The sequence below is a fragment of the Columba livia genome, chromosome 11, assembly GCF_036013475.1.
Source record: "Columba livia isolate bColLiv1 breed racing homer chromosome 11, bColLiv1.pat.W.v2, whole genome shotgun sequence".
In the NCBI taxonomy this organism is placed as follows: Eukaryota; Metazoa; Chordata; class Aves; order Columbiformes; family Columbidae; genus Columba; species Columba livia.
The window spans coordinates 9,187,491-9,211,622 of record NC_088612.1 but is presented as its reverse complement, the minus strand read 5'-3'; the positions used below and the strand labels follow the sequence as shown (position 1 = coordinate 9,211,622).

Sequence of the window (24,132 nt, the reverse complement as noted above, 5' to 3'; positions counted from 1 at the left end):
AAACTTCTTAACAGCCCTCAGATGTAAAGAAAGGGAAGATGACAAAAGTCCTGAAACTAATCTCTTGCCTCACAGCATTCTAGCAGGATGACTCAGAAAGTGACAAGGGAACCAAACTGCAAATTAGGCTCCAGTGTTTGTTGAAGACATTTGCTACCAGTAAAAATGAGTTATCGAAATAGTAAAGCTGAATACTTCAGAGAAACTTTGATTGACAACAATAATTACAGCTATTCTTGTTCCTATAAGAAATACAGTGCAGGCTAGGTGTAATAAATGTATGAAAATGATATTTCAAATCTGAGCAGAAGTAGATGTAGGTCCAAACAGTTTAAGTGTCTTCTGTACAAATTTCTGTGCATTTTTATGTGTTAACAGTAGCAGCAGTTACCCAGTAGGTGTGTAAATGTGCTTTACATGGCTAGTCAGCTAATCATTGAATGTTTTCTAAATAAGCCTCTGTGAATAGAAGTTGTCTTGCATCAATAGCATTCGGTCTGGTGGAACAGTTTGGGTTCAGTACCCAAACCAGGCTGTGTAGCAGCAGGGGCAGGCTGGGGGTTCTGCAGAGCAGATGCAGCTCGTGAGTTATTTCCACCTGACCTTTGTGTCCTGTCTCTGGAGGAGACACCTAATGATTGTTTGAGCTCCATCCAGACGCTGCCGGAGTGGTCAAATGGTTTCTTCGGCACCTGAGGACAACGCCATGCTCAGCCTGAGCTTCCACAGTATTCTTCAGAGGCAAAGAGGAGATAGAATTGAAGTGCATGTTCTTCTGTCTGCATATGCAGCTTGGTACCACGGGTGGGGAACCGTTGCGAGGACCTACAACGAGAAGCCATTCTTTTTGGCTTTTCAGGCTCACCCACATCTGACATGTATGTGTGAGCAAACATGAGGCTTTTCTAGACAGTGCCTTAGAGCAAGGATGGCTGCAAAAAGGTCGGGAGTACTTGAGTCTTAGATGCTCTTTCTTATATGTCTGTATTGTCTAATGCTCTGGAGGACTAACATATGAGAATATAAAACAATTAATGTTTTGTAGTCAGTAACTTTTGGTTTTGTCTCCCAAATTTGGTCTGTGCTTCCTATTTCCTTCCCATGCTGTTGCAGTTCTGTTTGTCACCAAAAGACCCTGTGTCCCTTCCAGCCTGCACACATGTTGAAGGCAGGCTTGCAGCTGGACTCTGCTAGCAAGTGCTTCCAATTGCTCTGCCAGGTGTTTCTGCTGTGAGAAGATCAATTTCCCTTTTCCTTGCTCTGGTCTGAGATTGCGATTCCTTTCATAACACCAGGCCAAGTGTGGAAGAAGGCAGGTAACCTTCCAAGGCCACAGCAATGCAAAGAAAATGACTATAAACCACTGTTTGGTTTTATTGAACCTGTTACATCATGTTGCTGGGAGTTGTTCAGTATAGGGAAAGGGAAAAGAAGTTAGTCAATCCACAAGTGCTGAGAAAGAGTTAAATTAATGGGGGAAAAGGAAAAAAAATCTTTAAGGCTGAAGAAAGATTATGCTGGCTTACTTATCAGGTTCATGCTGAGCCCAGTTGTAATTGGAATGTACCCTTTGTAAAGTTTATTGGGTCCTGGGGCAGCTTGTTACTGAACCGGTCAATTAATCTATTTTTTTTTTTTAATGAGTTAGGGGATTTCCTTTTGTGGAAAATCACCAGGAAACCTGACCAAATGCCCACAGCTTGGGGAAAGTGTGGCCTTAACACACAGAAAACCCTTCCTCCACAATTAGGAGAGGAAATAGACACCTCCCCTTCTGGGCAGCATATTTGACCAATCCAGGGACAAAATAGATGGGATTTTACCATTGGCTTGCAGGTTGTCGAGGGAGGATCACCATGAAGCAAGATTACTTGAATGCAGCTTGGTGTTGAAGGAAATAAAACTGTTGAGTCTCCCTGCTGAGAGACAAATGATTTCCATTTAAAAACCTGTTTGTTCCATGCTGTAACTCCCAATGTAGCAATAATTAATGATATCAGAAGGTTATGAAAGACATTCTGTTGTGCTTGCTCTATTCTAGGCATGAAATTGGATTAACATGAAGATAAACTTAGACTTTAAATCTGTTGAGGAAATCAGTAATTATGTCAAAATTCACAAATATTAATCTGTTTAAGTGTGTTAGGATACTGTTCATCTATCAGCAAAACATCCTGCCTTGTCAGAATTCTGTCGAAAGGTTAATTTCTTAAAATACTTGGATTTCCTATAACAGAATATTGTGAAGATGCCGTGTATTGAATAAACAGAAACAATCTCACCTCCAGAAACGTGGTTATTTCTGTTTCAGTGGCATCCAGCCAGTACCCTCTCATGAGGAAGAATCGATTTGCAAGTTATTGAATAAACCCTTGGGCTCTATGATGGAGAGGTGACCACCCGTGAAAACAACTGACATGAAAAGACTGCAAGGTATGACAGTGCGTACTTAATAAAAGTGTACCTTTGCTGCAAACGAGCACGTGGAAACACTATCGGCTTTAGGGGCGAGCAATGGGGGCAGTTACAAAGGCTTTGAAATGAAGTTAGGTAAAAATTCACTGGGTAATTGGAAGGAGAAAGGACTCCAGATTGTATTTTCTCCAATGTTTCATGAGTGCAACACTGGCCCTGATTCTGCTGTACCTAGTTTTAATGTAGATGCTGTAAAAAACACCGAGGTGACAGAGTTGTGTAGGTGTGTGTGCAGTGACACAGGCTGCAATGACACCTGCTCAGGTGGAGCTTTGTTGCTACTGATGCTCTTGAGGTGGAAGCTTGGCTTGATTTGCCTACATAAGGTGCAGTCATACCTTCCCACTGCCGTTTAGATTTACCCTCAGGGAACGTGTTAGGTTTGATTGCCCATTTAGTTAAGTAGCCTGGCAGTGCAATTGCATTAGAAATAGCTTTCAGTGCTAGATTTCCTTCTCAGTGGACATGGAGGTAGTGGGCATCTCTATAAATCTATTAGGAACGCTCTTCAATACCATCTGCCATGAAATGTGCATCTAAACCCACTTGAAATTTAGAAGTCTAGTGCAAGGATTACAGTAGTTCCACTCTTCATGAATTCATTTAGGAATGCAGGCTGAACATACATTACAGAAAAAAAGGAGGTTTCTCATCAGGAAGATGGTTTGGAGGCTGAGAAAGCTCTTTCTATAGTCATCTCTTGTTGGGGCTTCACATGCAAAAGGCTGGGAAGTCTCCTAGCGAAATGTTAATTTGCCTTTGTGCACAATGCTGGCAAAAAAAGAGAGGGTGTTTGTAGCATCATGTTGTGTAGCATGTGAGAAAGGCACATTTTTCAGCTGCTGAATGTTAGGAAAATCTAAGCGGAAGGCTAACAGGTAACTACGGTATTTTGCTAAGCAGGTCTTGAAGCAGATGAGATACCACTCTTCCAGAAAACTGGAATTTTGTGCCCTTAGGTAGAAGAAAAAAAAAAGGAAACATTTTTACAAATAATGACCATTTAAAAAATGTGTTCTCAAAACAGTTTGTGCCTGTTTTGTCTTTCGGTTGAGCCAGGCTGGCTGATTTGTTTGCAGTTTAGAGGGGGAAAAAATCAAGTTAACCCAGATCTACAACATGCTGAGATTTTTTGGTGGGTAGCACAGGTAAAATACTAAAACATTAGGGACACCTACAGGTCTGAGGATTTTTTTTTTAAGAAAAAAAAGGAAAGGTTTTATAATGAACTATCCTATTTTAGTTAGGAAAAATAAAAACATTCATTATAAAATGTTGCTGTGTGTAGTTAGGGTTTGGGTTTTTTTTTAAACATTTCTCAATCTATAAGCAATTCAGTTCTCATAAATTCAGTTCTCATCTATAAGCAAGCAGTTGTCATAAATTAAAACCCAAAAAAGCTTTTTATATACACGCTGCCCATAACTAGCCTCTTCATAAAAGTGTGTGGTGACAAAGACCATACAACCTCCACAGGTATTCCTTGTCACCATGAAGTGGTTTCTCAGCACTTCAAAACCTCTTTCTGCTTACCTGCACGTAACGCTAACTCCTCATTCTAGCAGGGAATGTCTGGTTGCTCTACTCTAAAAAACCCTTTCATTTTTGGGAAATTGTTATCAAATCTCCTGCTTTTCTTCTGTTTTCTAGGTGAGCGGTCACTTAATAAACAGGAAGAAGCAGGGTACGAGCAGAGAGTGGCTGCGAGTGGATTTTCAACACTACTGTGGGACAGGCAGCCCCCGTTCAGCAGGTCCGGTCTGGGCATCTGGCTGATCCACGGGCAGAACACGGCTTTTCCATTTCCCGACTCGGGGTGTCAAACCAACACAACTCTGTGCTGTGCCATGTGCCCTTACTGGTAAGTTGGGGTTTCTGCTTTCTGCTCGATGTAGATGTGTTGTGAGTGTCTTGGCAGAGATCGTACAGGTCCTGTGTGTCTGCAAGTACAAGCGTAACCTCCGGTGACAATTACAGGACATTCCTTGCTCTTCTTGACTTCAGCGAGAGCTATGAAGTGTTTGTGTGTGAGAATTTTTTAAGTCTCTAATGTTTATAAAATACTCAAACCGGTTCCTGTGAAATTCAATGATGACCAAGTCAAATATAAAGAGATTGTCTCATTATTTTTCATTTTGTTATGTACTATTTCTCTTTACCAATTTCTTTTTCATTTTTCCTGTGTCCCTGACTCTTCTTTATCATAGACTCTTGCATGGGCTCAGCCATAAAATCATCTCTTTGTGGAAGAAACATCCTTCTATTTATCGTGTCTATTTTTTATGATGACTTTTACTTTGAATTTATTTAACAATAGTCTACTTCTTTCCTTTCACTACATTTTAACTGCTCCTTCCTGTGTCATTTGGAACTGGCCAAAGTTGGCAGATATCAAATTTCTTTTTCGTCTTTGAAAAGTGCAGATTCTTTCTCCTTCGGTGATAATGGGCATTGTGTTTCCTTAGAAATATTTTTGGGGGCCTATTATTTCTCAGCCATTTCAGTTGGCAAACTGAAGGCTTGGAAACAAATTAGCTTGGATGGCAGCCCAAGCTGTCAAAATGAGCCTTCCATTCATTACTGAATCATCCACCTCCTGCATTTAGATCTTCAGCCACACTTTTCCAGTGAGCTTCTCAGTTTTCTCTCCTGTCACTTTTGAACTCACTACTCCAGTCGACTTCACTTACGACCACACGACAAAGCTACTTCCCCATTATCTGGAAGTAATGAACTAACAATGCCAGTTTAGAGGGCACAGCTGGTCATCATTTTTGGTAGAAGACATTAAAATTATATTTTTCTCGCATATTATTTCTCTATGAGTTACCTGAGGCTGACGCCTTGATCACTTTGTCAGGCAAGAATTTCCAGGTAGGAAAACTGATTCCTACATGGGTATCATTAAAGTCATATTATTAGTCTTACTATGAAATGTTCTGGGGATGAGGTAGGAAGGTCTTGTATCCCTTACATATTTTTGTCCTTTAAGTATTCTCTCCCACTTGTTTCTTTTTTTTCCCCCTTGTATTTTTTTCTGCCTTTCTTTTTTTTTTTTTTAACTATTTTTCCCCCTTTCTTTGTCAACAAACATTTGCTCAGAGGAACAATTCTCTCAGAAATGTCACACAGCACCTTTTTCTCTCTAGATATCAGTGTGGACTTTGTTAAGGGAAATTTCAGCATGAAACGTGTTGGTTTCAGACATTTTTTTTTTCTCCCCACTGTTTTGATCACTTTTTTGTATTTCTATTTTTTAAATGCATCTAATTTTTGTTTTTAATTAAAAAAAAAATCTGATTGTTTGTAAAAAGTAGTTAGAACAAGTTAACAAGTTTGAGGATTCCAGCGCTACCTGGAAATAAGCCGAGCTGCATTGGGGAATTTGTAGAGGAAAGCAGTACATCAGGCTGAGATGGCAACTTCGAGTTACTGTTGAGGGTACCTCTAGAGTGTCTTTCTGAGGAAAAATTCTGCAGGAAATACAAGAAACCTTCCAATTTCTACTGAAAATTTCTCATAAAAAATTACCCTTGATTCTACAGTGCAATTCTATATGATGCAAATGTAAGAGAAGGAAGAGAAAAGAAGCAAATTTCTTGGCAAACCTCATGTTCTCAGCATGTACAGTGTTAATAGTAGAGACTATGGAGAAATTTCCAGTGGTGATGCAGTTGTGGGAATGAAGTGTACAGAAAGGAATAAGTGTCAAACCTTGTAGTTTTTGAAGATAAAGTTAGAAAAAAATGCATATATATGACAAAGTGCGCCTTATTCCTTCATTACAGTGTTTGGGGCTGGTCCAGGAAAGGTCTTAGATTTCTTCATCGGAAAGGCCACAGCTTTCCTTCTCCTTTTTCTCCAGAAACATGTGTGCCCTTCCAGTCTGAATATAGAACAACATGGATTAGGACTTGGACTACAAAAGCCTTGGCTGAGAGTCACAAAGACTTGACATACCTGCGGACTTGGAGGGAGCTGAGGAGGATTACGAGGCTGTGTGAGAGTCTAAGGAAGGTAGCTGTTCCCTTGGCTACCACTGTCTTGTTTTGCTCTGGGGCACCTTATGCTGCTGTGGAGCTGTACTCTTGATTCAGGCACTTGCTGCCATTGCAGTAAGCCCAGATTGGGACAACAACCCCAGCAATTTTGCTTTTGCTGTGGCTGTCAACAGGAAAGTGAAGGATAAGTTGGAAAACTGCTTTTAAGTTTTAGATCCGCAGTTCAGTTGTAAATAGCTGCTGCTGTACGCAAAAGATCGACATAATAATGGCGTGGATGAACTGAATAATGCACAAAGTTTAATAAACCTTGATTTTTCACATAGCAGAACTCTTGATACATAGTAAAAGCAGATTATGAAGAGATAGCCTTTTTATTATATCTAGCGTGTGCATTTTCACCAGCAGCACAGGAGGTAATTCTATCATGGGTAGGGATGACACCCTTGAACCAAGAGCTGGAACCATGAGGCTGTTCAAGAGCATCCACAGGCCTCCTGCTGTCAACAGGAGGAGAGTTATTCGCAGATGCAGCCTGAAACAGGTACAGCATCAAGGCAGCAAGAGCTTGAGGTTCCTCCAATTCTGCAAACAAATGGAAACCAGTGTATTAACAATTTGATAGGGAGAAGAAAAGCAAAGCAGGGCACACGTGGGTTTTCTGTGGTGTGTTGTGTAAACTGGGGTCATTTTCTAAGACATTTTCTACTATACCCACATAAAGATGGAAACTCACACAACCGTGAGTTAACAAGGAAGATTTGATTGCCGTTGCACTTACTGTGATGAAACTTTATGACTTTTTTTCCTTTAACCAACTTCTCTGGAATTCTGACACAATTATTATTCTGTTACAAAATAAAAATTTAACTGGCAAATTTTATAGGTTTGTTCTTCTAAGCAAGGTAAGTCTATTTCCCTTTTTGGTATGCAAGGATGTTGCCTCCCAAATTAAATACGCATTTAGCATAAATACACTGTGGTGATTATTGCAATTCAGGGACTAACGATTTCCTTTTCTCTGGCTTTCCTGCTATGCAGTTGGTTGTATTTCCACACTTATGGTGGTGAATTAACTCCCTGTGGATAATATAGCTTCGCTTGCGGCAGATGTCAAGACTCTTAATCAGAATTTAAGTAGCCTCAATTACATTTACCTTAATTCACTTTGGAAGTGAAGTAAGTTAAATTGAATTAGGCCTACTTTAATTCTGAATAAGTATGTCCACACTGATAGTCCATGCATTTTAGCGGATCAGTTCTAAAAATTAATTCAGATTCTCTTTGCAAGTGTACAGAATGTATGGATAGAGAGTCTGTGGATATGATAGAAAAAGAGAAGGTGCAGAGGAAGGCGACAAGAATGGGTAGATTTATAAAATCGCTTTCCTAGAAGAGAATAAATTAAATAGGGCAGCTCAGCTTGGAAGAGAGGCAGGTAATACAGGTGTGTGTAAAGTCATAAGTGGCATGGGAAGAATGAACTGGTAATGACTATCCCCTGTTACAGCATGAGACTAAAGGGGCAATGAAAGGAATTTTCAGGCATCTACTTTAGCCCAGAACAAATAGAACTGCTTTTTCACACAGTGCATAATTCAGATGTGGAACTTATTGCTGACAGATATGGATTCAAGAAGCAATTAGACAAATTCATGGAAAATAGGTCCAGCAGGGGCTGTTAAACACGCTGATGCAGATGCAACCTCTGGCTCAGGAAATCCCTGAATGGCAGGTTGCCAGGAGCTGGAAGGTGGAAGAAGCATCACTCTGGGCCTGACATGCTTTTCTGTTCTTCCTCTGAGTAACCACTTTGGGTTGCTATACCATGTGTGTTTCAGGCCTCAGTGGAAGATTGTCCCTCTTAGGCTTTTATTTATCCATTCTTGGGCATTGCTTATGTAATATTCCATGTATTATGTAATTTAATTCCCCTTCATTACAGGGCTGTGCTAGATTTTAGGGACCTGATGTTTGACAATAGTTGAATTATACAGTATGAAGCGTGAAATATCAGCCTGCTCTTGGAACAGTACATGTGTAAATCACCAGAATGAACCCTCTGGCAGAACACACAGGTTCCCATCCCTATCCTGCCCAAATGGATGAATGGGAAAGATTATAATTTTAGCACTTCTAGAAAGTTGAACAATCAACATAACTAATTTGGATCAAGAAAGGTAATATTGCAGAACTAAAGAAGCAGAGTGAGGATGAAGCCATCCTGGAGAATGAGTGGGATAAATAAATACAATTTCAGGGTGTTGCACTTTTTTTTTTCTTTTTACTTAGGAAAACCTTCTTTTTATAGGCTCTTTCAAGTTTTGTTTCTTTTGCTTATTGTTTATTCTTTCATTAAACAAACAAAAAAGGCAAGCCCTTTTCTCATCACAGCCTCCTGAAGGGAAAAACCACAAGTGCTCAGTCGACTTCGCAAAATGAAAACATTCAATGCCCAGGGTCTGCTCTAAGTGTGGCAGAATATGAAAAAACTATATCCAGAATAAATAAAAGTGAGATACCTGCCACATGCATGAAGCTGTTCCTCAGGGAGGCAGAATCCACCTCTCCACAGCTGTGCCTGTGTGCACTGGCCTGTATTCACCCCTGAATGCTGTCAGCATTTGAATTTCTGTCATCTAAAAGCTGTTGCTCTTTCCTCTGAGTTCTGTGGCTGTGTCTACATAGCAAAAGGAGGAATTAAAAGCTTTTCTGTAAATATATAAGTGACTAAACAGATCAATAAATATTGGTTTAAATGAGTGTTAGGTGCCACACGAGTGCTCATCAGTGTACTGGGGAGAAAAAAAGATTTGAGAGCTGCAGGTCTGTTCCCCCAGGAGGTCGCCAAGTGTACTTATTTTCCTGTACTTTTAGCTTCTATAGTGGAAATAAGCATGTAAATTCCTTTGAAGAACTGAGCTTTTATTAATTTAGTAGGAAGAGATGCTAGTACTTCTATGAGGCTGCTGCTAGAACCTCATTAATAACTTAGAATTTTTCAGCTAATCTTACTGGTTTTCAGGTTTTAAAACAGTAGTAGCGGAGGTTAGGGACTTTCCAGAGATCCCACAGCTGTTTGCTGGCAGGACTGTAGAAAGAACCCAGACCCATCAGTTCTGAGGTCTGAGCACCACATACTGTTTCTTTTCAGGCTAGCTGTTGATTTGAAATATAATATTTACCAATATTGTAAACACGACATCTTACCGGACAGTGAGCTATGTAAAAACAATCTGCAATGTGTTCTGCCCAGTTTGAATGAATTCACCTGCTGTATTGCTTGCAGAAGTATTTTCTATCCTTACATGAACCCTGTCAGATTCCAAAGGGAGATACAGAGGAAAAAATGCTCAGTTGTCACAGGCACCGTGGCACACAGAAGAGAGGAGACGTGGATCCCACAGTGAGACGGGAGTGACAGGGACAAGGCTACTGGTGAAAGATTCACCAGTTCTGAGGGTCTGTTTTCCACAGTTCAGCTGGTTTGCACGCTGCAATAATAGTTGTTGTTTATTAGGAGCCTGTCCATCCACTGATGCCTCAACTGCCTCTTGGGATTGGAATATAAACCAGGTTGGGCTGCAGCACTCAGTAAAGAGATTTTTAATCTGTTTCTTTCACAGGAACTACGTGACACTAAAGTCATTCTGAGGTTAAGTGGGAAGGAGTTCCTGGGAACTGAGGTTGTAGGAGGAGTATATGTACAAACAGTGTCTTCTTCCAAATACAACCAGTTTGAGGGTTATGCCTGTGCTTATTAAGGCAGAATAGTACAAAAAGACTTTGAAGATTGGAAGCACGTCTTGGTGCCTGCCCATTAAATGCCTGAGATGCGAGAACCAACTTTTTAAACTCTACTTTTATGATCATCAAGTCTGTGACAGGTCAGTGTTTAGTCTATTATCTTATCAGCTAGTGGCTACATATTCTTCGGAGAGAGATGAGCTGTCCATTATATCTATTTTGTACTTTTATGATGAAAGATAATTTGTGTAAAAGCATCCAGAGTGTAGGCATTTTGGGATGCTTTTAACATATCAAAAGAATCTGATCTGTATCTGTCTTATTCCTCTAGCCAAATTATTCACCAGGAATACTGATTTTTTTTATTTCCTTTCCATTCCCTTTCTACACAGTCTGTGTTAAACAGTTTTTTATTTTTCATGTAAGGGGAGGAGAACAGAGAGTGAGGGGTAAGACACAGAACAAAGAGAGAGAAATAAGGGCTTATTGGATCATCTTTTAAAATTTTTGTTCTAATTATTTCTTGTATCTAAATAAAACATTTTTCTTCCCTATATAAATTTTCCCCTATGTTCCCTCATATTTGCTAGATTGGGAAAATTTAAAGCAGCAAAACAAACAATCTGGAATAGACTACGGCTTGCTTAAAACCTCTACTTTGTGATTAGGCTTATTTTGAGTGAATGAATCTTGGTGTGTGTCTCCAGTTATCCAATAGAGAGGATGCTGCTCTAGCTGCCAGGTGGAATGCTTGGAAGCAGTGTTAAGTACTCGAGTGGGCTAGGTCTTGAGGTTGCAAATCTCCTTCTTCTGCGGGTGTTTTTGGTGAAGCCAGAGCAGTTTGGAATGATGTTCAGTCTTCTGAATCATTGGGGATGTTGGACATATGCCGCAATAAATTCTCTGACCGAAGAATTCAAGAGACATTAATTTAAGGACATTAATTAATTTAAAAGACATTATTTGACCAGGAAGCTGTCTTCCACCCTTCCTTCTTTTCTGCATGTGCAGCGGTTTTACACTGTTGCCATGGAGTTGTAGCAGGCTGTTCTACTGTCTTTAGCAAACCTCTCAAACTTTCAACCTTTTCCAATTTGCCAAGCTTCCCCTCCCCCTTTTTCCTTTCCTTGTTTTCAAGCCTTTTGACAGCTCTTAAAAAGTTAAATTTTATAATAATAAAAGACCTATTTTGAATGGAGCCATAGACACCCAGGACTCTGAAGACCAGAGATTAAAACCACCAGAGAAAAGATCTGGAAAGGTTCAGAGCATATTAGTCTGGTAATTATTATCTTAATGGTTATTGCATTCACTCTCAGATGTTCTACAAAGCATATATAATATGTATAACATGTTGTCTTGAAGGAAACAAGTGACTTGCTCCCACCAACCATAGGAATGACTGATACATGGCTTTATGTAGGAAGAGAATTCATAGCTGTGAGCTTCAAGTGTTTGTGTTCATGGTATTTTCTTTGTGTTTTAAGAAAATGCTGTGTGCTCCTATAGCACCTTTCACTTCCAAGGGCTTGCTCCTGATCTATCAAGATGAGGAGTAACTACTTGATTCAAGTCAGAGGTTTATGGCAGTATAAATCCATGGCAAGATCAGTCGCCAGCTCAAATAGCTGAGTTTCCCCAACAAACATTAACTGCAGTCTGCAGCAGCTGGTCAGGCAAAAGAAGTTGTTTCAGTGGAAAAAAGACAATAGTGAACCTCCTCTGCTCCAGGTTCCTTTGCCTTCTCCTTTGCCTCTGATTTGGGTTGACCATCACGGTGTCCTTCCTCAGTCTTATCTTCCCACTATGTCTCTTCTCTTGATTTCTCATTTCCCCCGTTCCTATTTGTGCGTTTCTTGACATTTGCCTTTGCAACTCAGCTTGCCTTGTCCCTCTTCTCCCTTCACACCTCCTAAAGACACAGAGTTGTGCTGCTCAGGCTGCTCGTAGACAGTGTTCACCCTTATTCAACCCCGGTGTGCATGCAGGTCCATTATATAGTTTTTCCTAAGCTCCTCATAACTCCCTATAGCTATTCTGTTGTTCAGTCTCTTAGTCATTGGCCTTACGAATTTGTGTGAGGTTTTGGACTGGCTTCTCCGATTATTACCTTCTTTCAGAAAGTCATCCATCCATCCATCCATCCATCCATCCATCCATCCATCCATCCATCAGCACAATTAAACCAGCCCTCCTTCCCATTTCAATCAGAAGGAAAGGTGTTCCTATAATTCAAGCAGCACTTGCTTTATATGCAAAGTACATGTCTGCATTTTGCCTTCAGTAAACAGTGCTGCATTTTTAATGAACTCGTCCCTAAGTAACAGATTGTGCCGCCAAATGCTTTAAATTTCTATCTTTTCAGATTCTAAAGTAAGTTTTTGCTGACTTTTTGTTGGTAACGGCTGAAGGCGATGGTTTTCAAAACATGCATGGCCGGCACCAGCTGAAGATTGCTTTTTGTTTTCCTCATGCTGAGTGTGCTGGCTCTTTTCTCTCGTTTATCCCAGGGAAGCTTGTTTAAATGTCCCTTGCATACTGTAATGGAATCCACTGTAGGAACTCAAGCTTGTAGCATCTTTCTCTGGGCCTCTGGAGCTTCCTGAGGGTGATAATCTGTGTTTAATGATGAACTTCACAGTCTGAAGCCTTCTGTGAGAGGCTATGCAAAGAGTAAAACAGGAAATACGTTGATATGCTCCATTTTAATTCGAGAGGTAAATGAGGGCACTGTGGGTCATGGCAGTAGGTGTCAGCTTCAGGCTGAAATGCTCAGCTCGTTGGCTCAGCAGTTTAAACAACAGCGTATGTGGAGCCTTCACCTATTGCTTCTTCTGAACTGAGAAACTGGTATGAAGAGAAACATGATTCTTACTCTTTTAGTTTCCAAAATAGATTTGGCAGTGTAAAATCTCAGGGGTGCAATGGGCCTTTTTGAATTAGAATCAGTGGATTGATTCTATTCAAATTTTAGGTTGTGTGGCCAAGTTTCCAGCTGACGCTACTCAACACGCTTTAATAAAGCCAATTATATTTCACAGATGTCAACAAAGCCGTACTGGCTTATGCTTTTTAAGAATCTAGCCCCACACCCCTTACAACTATTTCATTCTAAGTGCTGTAATATAGAAAGATATCTTAAGTTTGGGGTTCAAAATAGGGATCTAGGATGCTTCTGGGTGAAATATGAGAGGAAGGAGTTTTCAGTGCACAGCTGTTATTACATGGTATTGCATAAAGCCCTAAAATTGTACACAAAAGATGTGAGGCCTGAGAAGAACAGCTTGTCATCTAAAGCCGGTGTGAGCACATGAGGCTGGGATGTAACTGAAGGGAGTAGAAAAGTGTAGCATTAATTTTACTTTTCATGGTGGTAGTGGTTATTTTAATGTTTCAAAGTGAGGAAGAACTAAACTTACTCATCGACATATGATGTATGGATCTGACCTGGTAGAGTACTGTTTTCTGGCATGTATAAGAAACTCTGGTTTGCAATTGGAAGTAATGAACAAATTTCCTTCTGGGAGAGCTGAGGAGGGTCAGGATGAAACTGAAAAGAGGGAAAAGTGGAGAGAAAAAAAAAAAGCGAAAAGAAGTTGTGCAAGGTGCTGAATGTGAAAACAATAATCTTTGATGTGGTGAGCATTGGCTGGGAAGCAGAAGGATCTGAGGAGGGCAGAGAAGGCAGGTGACTCTGGATAAATGGACTGGAGGGGATGAGGGCAGAAGCCTGGAGGGGAGAAAGCTTCAGTGAGATGAGGCGTGAGATGACTAAGCCTTGGCTGAAAGGCTTCAGCATTATAAATTGAGCAGGCAGATTTAATGGCAGCTTCGACATCTGGGAAAAGGGGGAGGAAGAGCTAAAAATGCCCCTAAGAATATGAGTCCCTGAGAAGGACATGGCCACTGGCAATGTGGAAAAGAAGGGAAAAACACATTAACTCCCCGCAAAGGCTCACAGTTCAGAGGCTGAAATTCTGAGTTCATGCAAGTAGGTGGGGGGAACAAGCACCGAGTGCCCCATTATGCCCCTCTGGATTTGGCAGTGTGTGTGTGATGCAATTTTGCCTTCGGTGAAGAAGGGGTCACACTCCTGTCAACTCAGTGTGCCAGCTGTCGGGCTTGCCAGCCAGGTGGGAAGTAGGTATTTTAAGGCTAAAGTGAATTAGGTGCCCCAAAGAAAAAGGTGATGTCAGGGGAATAGTGTAGCTCTCCGTGGTAGCAATTCACTTTGTGGCACACCTGAAGCATTGTATCTCTTCCATTGCCCTTATCCGAGGCTCTGCCCTGGAGCTCTTTCCAGCCTGGCTACCTCAGGCCTGGTCTGTGTAGGCGCTGCAACTGCGGTGTCCACGGGGAAGCTGTGCCAAGGCACAGGCCTTCCTCTATTGTGTGTGATACTGCACTACCTTGAGTCCCTTCTTTCCCTTCTCTTCACCCCTCCCCGTTAAATCTGGTCCTAGTTTTAAAGCTTTAAATCTCTGGTACTTTGAGAGAGATCCTCATCCCTGCACTCGTTGTGGTGTGGGCCCCGGGATCGCAGCCAGGGGAAGGACATTCCTCAAAGAGTCCCTGGATGCATTTGTGTTCCCATCCAGCACCACCCAGAGTTTCTGTCTTCTTGCTACACCACAAACCATTTTTTTAAAGGTATTTATGTATCTTTTGGGGCCTCATGCAATGCATAGTATAAGTCAACAGCTGTGAGGGGAAGCCTAAGGTTGGCCTAAAGACCTTAATCTTTGTGTGCCTTTTTGGTATGGATTTCCCAGCACCAGGGAATGTTCAGATTGGACATTAGGAAGCGTTTCTTCACAGAAAGGCTTGTTGGGCATTGGAACAGGCTGCCCAGGGAAGTGGTGGAGTCACCATCCCTGGAGGTGTTTAAAAGATGTATAGGTGAGGTTCTTAGGGACATGGTTTAGTGCTAAATTTAGGTTATGGTTGGACTTGATCTTAAGGGTCTCTTCCAACCAAAATGATTCTATGACTTTAATGAAGCTGTGGATCCCTTTTCTCTGCTCCTCCAGATCTGGTGTGTTGTCTGTGGTTCACATGGGCCAGAGCCCGCTACTCTCCTTCTTCCAAAATACCTCGCAGCATCTGCATCTGGTCCTGCCCAACCTGATCCACCTCTGTAGGGCATGAATTTTTAAGCTCAGAAGTTTGACGCTCATCATTTGTCAGTGCTTTCAAAAATCTTGGCCAGATGGCTTTATAAATGCAAGGAAATAAAATGATAAATGTCAATATGGTGAAAATGTGACTGTTCTGGAAATTAAAAGGATGGCATTTCATAGGGAGTCTCTCGCAGTCCTTTTTTTCTTTTCTAAGAATGCCCCATTTTTTCAACAAGCCACTTTCAAATATACAGTCATTGAAAGATCCTTGGTTAAATTTATCCTTTCCACAACTCCACGGACTTCAATAGAATTACACCAACACTTGTCCCATCTTTTGTAGCTGATTAATTTATATTCATTTTACTTCTTTGGTGCCAGTGAAAGAATTTAATAGGCCCTTATTGTTTCCTGCAGATACCCCCCCTCTGTGTGGAGAGGCATCCAGCTCTTCTGTGGTTTGGCATTGTTGTTCCTTCTCTTTTTGATTTCCTTCATGTAGCAGAAAGAGATTACACCGGGGGAGCTAACTGTGTACTTGGCTCTCCAGGGAATTCAATACACGCCTGCAATTAACCTGCATTTAACTGGCCATTGGATGTTGCTATTCCTCTACAATAAACACAGATGGTAGGCAGTTTTGACTGAGTATTTGTATACTGCAGGTTGGCACAGCTCAAGTCAAAATAAATATAATTTCCAGACGGCACAGATCCTTGCATCTCCTTTTTGCTTTTTTGACAGAAGAGGGGAAAGTCTGAATAGTATCCAAAAAAGCTTCTTGCCTGGCCCTCAAAATAAATATTTCACCTAAAAGCTGCAGTTGATTTCAGATCTCAGCCCCATCAGTCTGTCAGGGAGACAGTAAAAGGGCAAGAAAATTTTAATTGGGATTTCACAGGGAAAATAATTCAGTGGGAGGGAAAGTACATTTTGAATTGCATTTAATATCACAAACTCTCATCTTGTTAGTGCTTGGAATGTTGCACAGTGTTACTCCTCTCATGGATGGCTTGAGTTTTGTAGATTAAAATAAGATTTTGGAGGTTTGTGGGCGAAAATACTTCTTTATGCGTTTCTCAGTCTAGAAAGCGAAGAGAATATGTTCCAACCGGAATAGCTTTTTCTATACTTGTTTGGGGAGGGAATGCTGCGAGTTGGAATGAGCACCACATTAGCTGTTAATTATTTTCCTCATTCACCAATACAAGAGGTTTCCTCCCTCGCCAAAAATGGGTTGTCTGCGGGAAAACCTGAGCTCTGGGAAGATTTCAAAAACTGAAGTAAGTAAGTAAATAAATAAATAAATAAAGCGTGGTTGTTAAGTTTAAAGAAATTGAGCAAAGCATATAAAAAATCTGCCACCAGGGTCAAACTGGATGCCATGTGTATTTTTTTTTTCATTAAAGGAGTGCAGATTTGGAGCCCGAGCTATTATTTCCGGTGACTTGAGGCCCTCCGGGGGCAGCAGTGAAATGGAAAAGAGCACGGCAGCCTGCTCTTGGAACTGATGCTCACTGAATCTGAAAGGTCATGTCATGTTTTCTGGCAATTGACTCAATGGGTTTGGATTCTACAACATAAGGTCGGGCCGTTTTCACTCAGCACATGTTTACTGGGGAATGTGCCTTCCAGTTGTTTTCACATTGACCTTATTACCCTGCCACACTGATGAGCCTGGCACAAAAACTACTTTTTGTATTGCTGTGTGCACCACGCTCCCTCTCCTGCCCTCCCAACGTCATTACTTTGGGCTGCAGATGGAGGATTTGGTGTGTGTATCTCCCCCACTCCAAACTCGCTGCTTTCTGTGCCCCCGTTACAACACAGATGCGCGAGAGCCCTGTGACTGCACACATTGGAAAGACATGAGGGTGCAATGGGACCGACTGATGTTTGTTCCCAGGTTTTGCCATAGGAAAGCTGGGGAGGAGAGGAGGCACAGGCTCTGAACACTAAACTCGAGCAGGATGGTTTGCAGCGCTGGGTGGAAAATCCCTTCTCTGTGCTCCTGCACTAGATGTGGCCCTGACGTGGATAGATGCTGGGAGGGCAGGGATCACACCCTGGGGCTGGGACGGGCTCCATGTTGGGCAACGTTGAAAGAGATGGAGGCAGCAGTTCCCTCTCCTCACAGTAAATCTGCTCCTTCAGTGCAAAATATACTGGCCAAGCTTTACAGGGATAAATAAAATACTGCTGCTATTTCTGCAGGCGCATTGGCAGCTCTCTCCTTGCAGCCACAGAAGTTCTTGTGCTGAGAACACAATATGCGTCTCTGCCACCTTTTCAAGCTTAAAAAAGCATTTTGGGCTTCTGTCAATTTTAGGAGTTATAAATTAAAGGCGAGGAGTTTATTATTATTGGAATGCTTCCATGTTTTAAACAATTTGAGATGAAAAGGAGCTAGGACATTTGCAAAAAGTCATTGATAGAGACAAGAAAATAAACCTACAAGTGCTCGCTTCTACAAATATATTACCTAACCTTGTCCTGCCACCCGTTTGTCAACCTTGGCTACCCCAGCAAGAAAAAAATGTTGCACTGCTTCGTCATTGTTTGAATATTGCTCTTTCAATAAGGTCAGAGCAGACTTGCAGCAAATCCACTAGTCAGAGGGCGAGCCCCACCGTGATGTTACACGGGAGTGTCAGGACCTCGGGAGATGAGAGTTTTGATTCTGGCTTGGACTTTGCTCTCTGAGCTTGGCACTGGCAGATTATTTTTGGAGACAACTTCACAGTCTGCTGAACAGGAGCACTGTGCAAGACCCGGGGATCAGTTCTTACCTCAGTACCGACAAGTTCTGAAGCGGCTCAGGTGCAGAAGCTGCAGACAGGACTCCGGGCATGTTTCTGTCAATAAAATGAGAGCCTGTCTTGGAGACTTCAAGGAGTGCCTGTTACATTCACCGGGGTGAGGGCATTGTCAGTGGTGTTTGCCACTGACCAGTTTGATTTAAAAAGAAAAAATCCCATAGCAGTCCGTTATTGTCTGCCACCAGGATAGCTTTCGTCTGTGAGTTGCGCTTTAGGAGGAAACTTGTTGGAGAACTGTGAAGGAGACTTTCTTGATGCTGTGGGGAACATGCCATGATTGGATTCCTAACACAGGTAACTTGTTCTTATGGTGGTGGTGTGAATATCTTCTCTGGCTATAAAGCACCATGTAGAAACACCCAGCGTAGCTCTGGAACAGGAACTGCTATTAATACAGCCTATTGCTCTGTCCAAGACCCAAAGACAGGCTAAAGGGGTGATGTTGCTGACAGGGGAGGGTTAATACATTAATAAAGCTCTTCTCCTTCAAGGAGCTGCAGATAGTGCTATGTAGACACATGGGCTCCGTTACCACTGAACCAGTGGGCAGCGTAGAGAAGTCTGTTGGGGCAGATTGTTCACAAAGTCTTGCCCAGAACACGGCTGCTCATGCAGTTTTTAGAACCTTAATTTTTGCAAGACATGCAAGCTTGTCTGTTTTTTCAGGTCTTGGGTAAACCACTGCCTGACCAAAACCTCAAAATGAAACACTGGCTTTTGTATTCACAAACTAAACACTATGTGCTGAAAAGTATGGACTGTGCAAGCATAGCAGCTCTAGGAAATAGTTCTAAAAGTGTATTTCTTAAAGCTTAGAGATGAATATTCTTCTCACCTAGAGGACCAGGGCAAGGCTTGAGAAACACATGTCCATTTTAACATGAAATAGAGAGTCGGTGATACATTTGCTTTGTGTGAAATTCCCTCATTTTACAACCGTATTGATTAGACTGTTTGCTTTGATTCTTATAGTTTGAATCAGTTTTCCCAACAATTTTGTAGTGCTGCATACATATTCACTTTGACTGGCCAGTGGGCCAGACTGCTGATTTCACAAGAGACTGAAGGGTAAAACTCCTTAGAAGAGTATGCAAAACTCAGATAGTTTGTCTTGGAAGGAAAAATCCAGTTTAAATTATGTGATACCCTTTCTTAACTAAGATTGCCAATGCCCTATGGCTGGCTGTTCTGTTCTCACTTTAGGTGACGGCTATGGATTAAGAGCCTGAGGCTTTGGCTAACATCTATAGGTAAGGCAATGCATCCCCAGGGTCTAATTCAAGGAAAGTTGTGCAGGTGTCATAATTAGCAGTTTCCTGTTAAAGCTCCACAAATAAGCTGTAATCCTCAAGGCACTAGTCTCCAAAACCCCTTGCAGATTTGTTTTCAGACCAAATAATATTCGTCTGTAACCTTTTTTTTTTCTCTTTTTTAATTGCCCAGGCTGCACATTTAACTACTCTGGACCCACTGGCTTAGATTTTGCCGAAAATCAGATGTGAACAGGATTAATGGTTCCAGTTGCTCACGCTACCTGGCCACCACACCGGGTGCAACTTGCCCTTAAATGAGACTGAGGTGCACAATAGGTGAGTCAGAACTGAATGGATAATTTCAGTTCCCTATGTTATCCCTCCTTGCCCTTCAAGACCAATAAACATGTCATAAAGAGAGGCAAAAAATGTGAAAAGTTAGGAAGCAAAACACGGCCCTTAATGGTCTGTACATGTGCTGCAGCCGCCTTCAAGTGAAAGTTGAAGTACCAGATTTTTTAGCACTTGGACAAAGAATTCCTCCCCCTCCGAAACACACGGGCACATGGACTCCCAACCGAATAGTGGACCGAATAACGTTGGCAGCGTGAGTGTGTGTGTGTACATCCACAGCGAGGGAAGAAGAAAGCGAGGAAGGGTGTGTAATTGTGGTGTGAGTTTGTGTCAGGCAGATCCAGGAAAGTTTCTCAGACCCCATGATCAGCAGGGCATCTGAGGACTTCAATGTTTTTCACAGTACAATAAAACTACCAGTGCCAGCTGGAGTCTCCAGCCAAACCGTGTGCCTTAGAGCTTATATGTTTCACATCACTGAAGGCTACATAATACTTTCAGCTGGCATTGCATTCCATTTGATATGTCTGGGGATGGAGATAGTTAGTGAAATAATCACATCGTCTGATGTGTTAGCTCAAACAATGGCTCCTTCCCTCTCTTTCCAAACACAGTTTGGGAGGTATTAGTTTGGGAAGAGGGGCACAAAAGCTTTTCATCTCTGTTTTCTCGGTCTGTTTCTTTCTTTGTTTAGCCTCTAAGCGTTGACAGGTTGTGATGATGTTACTTCTCTCGGCGTGAATTTTTGTGAGACGAAAAGAAGGATCTGGTCAGGTTTTTCAAAGAGATCAGAGATAAGTCAGAGAGAAGTGAAAACTTCAAGGCTTGTTTATTCTGAAGAGGAGAATTTAGCCTTGGTACTGGATAGTGTAGATTGGGGGCGGGTTGAAGAGGAAGCCATTTAAAATAAACTCAGCGTGTGCTATCTCTTCAAAACGAACTAAAAAACCCAGAAGTTATATACATGCAAAGCACGTGGGAACAGAATAATTTTGCTATTTAAATGTAAATAAAATATACTTTGGCCAGCCAGGAAAAATCCTTGCTCTTCAAAAGTCCCTTTAAAGCTTAAAAGCTGCACCTGGGGTACTGAGGTGCTTATGGGAACATCTACGTGGGGTCGTGACGCTGTGCCAGGCTTGGCAACGCTCATGCCATTGTTTAGTTGATCACAAGCGAAGCAGAAATGGAGAGAGAGCTGCTGCAGGGACGTATGGCTAATCGTCACAAATAGTTCTGTAGCATTTTCTTTACTAGAGCCATTGTTGAAGTTTAAGATGTGTTTTTTTGGTGATTCTAATATGCCAAATGGAAATTTTGGAGCCAGTTAGATATATGGGTACGTGGCTTTCTGTGTATGGATCTAGACATCACAGATAACATGGGAAAGGGAAAAATAACAGAGAAAAAATTTGGTTCAGTTCATTTTGGAAAGGAAGTCTGTACTATCAACCAGATTTTAGCAATATGTCCAGGTTAGGGCTTGTTTGGAAGTGTGATCTTACACAGCAAAGATTTTTAGATCTGACAGGGACTTTTGGATTAGCTTTGCTAGCACATGGAGCATCGATGATGCAGCTGGTAGAGAAATGCAAAGCTCAAAGAGGGTCATAGAAGCAAGGTTCAGGAAGACCTGGGTACCACAAAAAGGCCCAGATGTTTGCATCTGTGTACCTTCAGGGAAGACCGGGCAGCACCTGACAGTGCAACACAGGGGTTTTCACTAAATGCAAAGAATGGCCATCACACAAATGATTTCTTAACAGAGAAAAAAAAATAATCTTGGGTGTTTTGGGGAACCTACCCCACCAGAACCCTAAAAACAAGAGCAAATTTGAGCTTCTTCGGTGAGCTCTAGGAAAAGAGGAATACTGTTGGGATGTATTGAATACCCACTCTGAGTTTCCAGATGCAAAATTATTTTGCTTCCCAGTTATTGTAGAGTTTACTGTTCTTGTCTGCATAGGTTCATAAATGCCTGATACCTTTCACTCCAGGTGATCTCTACCAGCATTCTCTACCATTAAAAAAATGTATATGGTCCTTAATCTTGTAACCTTATGTGTCACATACAGCAAAAAACCTGGGCAGATGGACAGGAACAGATTCCAGCTCAGCTGGGCACCTGCAGGGCAAATGTAGCACCTTGTGTTCATTTCCTCTTTACACACTTTAGGAAGCAGCAGGATGAATGCTTGGGTAGTGGGGAAGTTTTTCATATGGATGTAAAAGAATGAGGATAAAGGACAAGTTAGGACTTAGGTACCTAGTTCCATTCTTGCGATGTGTGTTACAGATGAGTAGGCAAGAGATTGTCTTCCCTATTGTTGCTGGAATACTAAAATTCCAGAGTTTTGTGTGGCTTAACTCCAGGATCAGAAACCACAAGGAGGGTAGGCTGTTAGGGTTTGCTGTGGATGTGGTGATGCAGGAAGGATAAGATGTGAAATGGAATGGTCCCTTCATGCTTCTGCTTACCTGGAGACGGAAAGGGATTTCACATGATGGATTTCACCCTCCTACACGGATCCTTTGCTTCTGAAGTGCTGAAGTGCTTTATCTTCTGCATTAGCAGGATTGCCCAGCTTTGTCTTTTCTTCTAAAGTTTGCATATGAGGATCTTCTAGGAACCTTGGCAACCATACAGATGACGTAAAAGAAGCTATCTAACTTGCTGCATTCTTGAACTTGCTATCTATTTATTTCTTTAGTGTCTTCAGCCTTAAGTTTTGCTAAAACATAAGTTGTAAGTGTGCACTTTTCCTTGACACAGAGAATTTTCTCGTGAACTTTTGGCAAGGTGATAAAACCTGTTTTCCTTTGTCCTCATTTTGTTGTAGAGTGCTGTCTGGGTGCGTGTAACTGATGATAATCCATTGCAAACTATAAACCTGTGTTATACAAACAGTTCTACACCTTCCTCTCTCTTTTCTGTGCAGGAAGTCACTCTTATAAACAAACACAAACCGCTACTATAATATTGTGAAACATTGAGACTATTTACACTGCCTGTAAGTGATGAGGTTACAAGGCCAGTTCTTCTTTGCTTCCTACATAATCAGTGGATAAAGCTGAACTCCCTCTTAATATTAGCTTTTGAGTTGCTCTTCAGAGAAGCCCATCTCTTTCCCCTGCTTATGTGACGAATGCAGTCATGTGGTGAGACACGGACATTCCGGCTAAATTTAACCTGTGTTCTTGCTCCTTTTGCTTTCAGTTGTAGCTATCCCCTCCACATCTGTCTGAAGAGACTGAAACATTCCTCTAATTATGAAGAGGATCCTGTGAAGAGAATTCGGGGTTTCAATGAAGAAAGCGCCTCAGGCTTTGTTGTTCAGCTCTCACAGCGGCACAGCACAGCGGTATTCTTCTTACTGCTTGCATTGGAGGACATTGTGTCAAAGAATGAAGCCACCTTTGCACATGCAATCACAAGCTCCATTGAGTTGCAATGTATGACATGATATTTAAGAAAACGATTAAGAGTTATGCGTGAAAGACAGGATCCTTCTTATTTCCTAGAGGCCCTTCTCATCTTGACCTTTTTCCAGGAAGAAAGCAACCTGTGAAAACATCAGCTCCTGTCAGCAATTGCAACTCAGAGAGAGCAGCACTTGCTCCTTATGCTGGAGGACTTGTGAAAATCCGGAGAGCTTCATGTACTTGTGCTTAAAAAACTGCTGTACTTATACCACCACTCTGATTGCAATAAAACTATTTAATATTCTCCAACTCCCTGAATGTGGGCACTGTGAATGTCAGAGGTGAAAGCTGAGTGGAAAAGTTGGAGTGTTGTAACTTCCTCACCAGCGGTTTTTGGCGGGAGTGCTCACCATCAAAGACCTTTTCATTCAAGGTGAATATTAAAGTGATCAATTCCCTCATTCATCTTACACCTGATACTGAAGGACAGAAGTGGGAGATGGGTTGACAGGGTGGTGCTAAATCACAGAGGCGTGAATGGGGGACCTGAGGTTACCTCGGTTCACCCTTGATCTCTGTCTGGAATTAGGAATATCTTCTCCTTCAGACTTCAGCAGCTTGTCACATTAGGGTATATTATGTCAAGTTATGTCACTTTGGAACACTATCAGATGCCCTTTGCATGTTTGCACTGACTGATTTAAAGGGGGTCAATCAATGAAATCAATGGCAATGAATATGGGGCAGAAATAAAGAAATGCTTTCTCATGCAGCACAAGAACTTGCTGTTGTAGGAAGTTACAGAAGAAAATGCTGTGGATGAATATCAAGACGTGAACCATTTAATGAGATTGCTGATCTTTGGAAAAAGTTATGCATACAGGAGTATCTCTATCTCTATCTCTTCTGTTCTGCTGTTGCTTCTTGGCCCTGCCTCCTT

The 24,132-nt window shown here is 41.7% G+C and overlaps 1 protein-coding gene across 1 annotated transcript in view; it reads left to right on the top strand.

Moving 5' to 3' along the window:
• FAM169B (Protein) overlaps positions 1-23,298 on the top strand; it is a 101,304-nt gene extending 78,006 nt beyond the window's left edge. The window contains exons 8-13 of the mRNA XM_065076666.1: positions 2,312-2,433; positions 4,126-4,336; positions 6,341-6,492; positions 16,753-18,456; positions 19,606-19,751; positions 22,987-23,298. Of these exons, the coding sequence (XP_064932738.1) occupies positions 2,312-2,396 (85 nt within the window). The 3' untranslated portion in view covers positions 2,397-2,433; positions 4,126-4,336; positions 6,341-6,492; ... (1 more) ...; positions 19,606-19,751; positions 22,987-23,298. The remainder of the gene's footprint in view (positions 1-2,311; positions 2,434-4,125; positions 4,337-6,340; positions 6,493-16,752; positions 18,457-19,605; positions 19,752-22,986) is intronic.
• Positions 23,299-24,132: the final 834 nt, after the last annotated feature.